Genomic DNA, 2,362 nt, shown 5'->3' on the forward strand with positions numbered 1-2,362 from the left:
CCCGGCATCCCTGGGTCAGGTTGTAATTCGGCGCTTGCCTCCCAGTCTGACCAAGGAGCAGCTCGAGGAACATCTTCAGCCTCTGCCTGAACATGACTATTTTGAATTCTTTGCCAATGATTCCAGGTGCATAAAGTTTGGGTTTGAGGTGGGAGGGTTGTTTTGTTTTCATATAACTAGACTAATCAGCAATTCTGTCCAGCTTAGTTTCCCCTCATGTTGCTTGTTCTTGTCTCTTGCAGTTTGTATCCTCACATGTTTTCCCGAGCATACATCAACTTTAAAAACCAAGAAGACATAGTACTATTCAGGGATCGTTTTGACGGTTATGTTTTTGTTGATCACAAAGGCAAGTACTCAAAATGTGGTTATATACTTAATATCTTTTGACTTGTATATCAGTGGCATTAGGTGAAACATAGTTACGCTGAGGTAAAAGAGGAAACAGATTATTTACTCTGTATCATTTCCTTTACAGCAGTTACCTGCCTGGTCATTCTTACCCTGCAGTAAATGAAAGCTTAATTATCATGCTTTAGTCCTTTCATAGGTCCAGGCATCACTTTTGAAATGCATACATTTTCTGTGGCTTTGAACCCCAGTAATTCATGTAATCTTTATGCAGTAATATACTGAATCTATGCAACTTAATATGCTTGCCATTCAGAAGAAACCTTGAAAAAAGATTTGGGCTATTACGCGTGGATGTTACATTCTACCGGATATTGTCAAGATTATGGATTTTTTTTTTTCTCCACCATTACTTTTAAAATATCACCTTCTGTTTGCACAATGAATGAAGTAGTACAGGGGGAAAATGGGGCATGACCATAATGCATAAATATGAAATTTGATGGGTATCCTTACTACTAACACTTCTGAACTTCTGAGTGCTAGTCTTTGCAAATTTAGCATTCATATAATGCTGTTTTTCAATGTATTCTGTTTACAGTCTGTAAATGAAATATCTAGTTAGATGTTCTAGGGTTGCCTGTTTCTTGTAAGCATCTATCCTAATGTAAAATAGTGGCAGATATTTAAGTAATTGTGTGTTTTTTATTTCTGGGTTTTTTCTTTTCCATGTATAACAGGTCAGGAATATGCTGCCATAGTGGAATTTGCACCATTCCAAAAAGCTGCAAAAAAGAAGAGTAAGAAAAAGGATGCCAAAACTGGGACTATTGACGATGGTATAACAGCTAGGGTTGTTTGTTTGTGTGTGTTTATAAGCTGCTGGATATACATGAGGCAGAACCATCTTACAGCAAAAATGTGAATTTTTTTTTACTATGTAACATTAGCATCACAAGAGAATGCTTGCAAACTTTAAACTTAACAAGTATGATACGTAACTTGTGGAAAAAAATATTCTCCAAAATGTCTTCAGAAGTGTTACTGTGGTGCCTCATGGCTGCAATTAAAGGTCACGATCCCTTTGTATTAAACAATATGCAGGCAGGCAGTGAAAAGGTGGTGTTTGTCTCAAAAGTTTCTCTAAGCTCAGTGCACTAGCAGAAAAGCAGGCAACTGTAAACTAAAAACACAGTTAGCTTAATACGGAAATCATGGTAGAGTATAACCTCACATTCGTTTTTCAAAAATCCAGCACTTTTTAAAAATACACTACATTGGGGGTTTTCAACCTTTTTTGACCAGTGTACCCCCTGCAGCCAGTTGCGGACCAGTGGGGGGCAAGAGTAGCAGCAGCCACATGAGTGGCGACACAGGGTAGTGGATGGTAGTGACAGCCGCCGCATGCAAGCTTCCTTCCTGTGTCCAGCCGGACAGGTAGCACCAAGTTACGCGCTTTCCGTGTTTCAAAAATCCTGAATTTTCAAATTTCCAACAGGTGATAAGACCCAAAGATGCTGGATTTATAAGGTTATACTGTATAAAGAAGTTGAAATTTTGCATTAGAGTTGCAATTAATTGCATAATTTACTAAACATAAGAGGAAGTGTGGTCGCTGTCTCAGAGTGTACAATTTAACTTGGCTAATAGAAGAAATATGGGGCTGTAGTTTATTGAAGAACTGTGTTAAAGAAAATGCAAAATGTCCATTGCAGACTTCCAGTAGAGGGCATGCATGTGTATTTTATGACTCGTCAATCTCTCTCCCCAGACCCAGAGTATAAGAAGTTTTTGGAAAGTTACAGTGCAGATGATGAAAAATTAACATCTACTCCTGAAACGCTACTGGAGGAAATAGAAGCAAGAAACAAAGAGCTAATAGGTATGAAAACTACTAGCTTGTAGACATGAACCTCTTTCTAGAGCATGGAAAGATCTACATGGTGCAGTATTTCCTGAGTTTGCAACTCTTGCATGTTGAGTATTCTGTATTCATTTTTTTTTTTTTTTT

The 2,362-nt window shown here is 38.0% G+C and overlaps 1 protein-coding gene across 2 annotated transcripts in view; it reads left to right on the forward strand.

Moving 5' to 3' along the window:
• The window catches only part of UPF3B (UPF3 regulator of nonsense transcripts homolog B (yeast)), a 10,762-nt gene that overhangs the window by 1,915 nt on the left and 6,485 nt on the right, over positions 1–2,362 (forward strand). For both annotated transcript variants that reach the window (XM_019540209.1, XM_019540208.1), the window contains exons 2-5: positions 20–126; positions 243–349; positions 1,092–1,190; positions 2,123–2,233. In XM_019540209.1, coding sequence (XP_019395754.1) covers positions 20–126; positions 243–349; positions 1,092–1,190; positions 2,123–2,233 — 424 coding nt within the window. The remainder of the gene's footprint in view (positions 1–19; positions 127–242; positions 350–1,091; positions 1,191–2,122; positions 2,234–2,362) is intronic.

Source organism: Crocodylus porosus, unplaced genomic scaffold (genome assembly GCF_001723895.1).
Source record: "Crocodylus porosus isolate Cpor-Errol unplaced genomic scaffold, CroPor_comp1, whole genome shotgun sequence".
Lineage (NCBI taxonomy): Eukaryota > Metazoa > Chordata > Crocodylia > Crocodylidae > Crocodylus > Crocodylus porosus.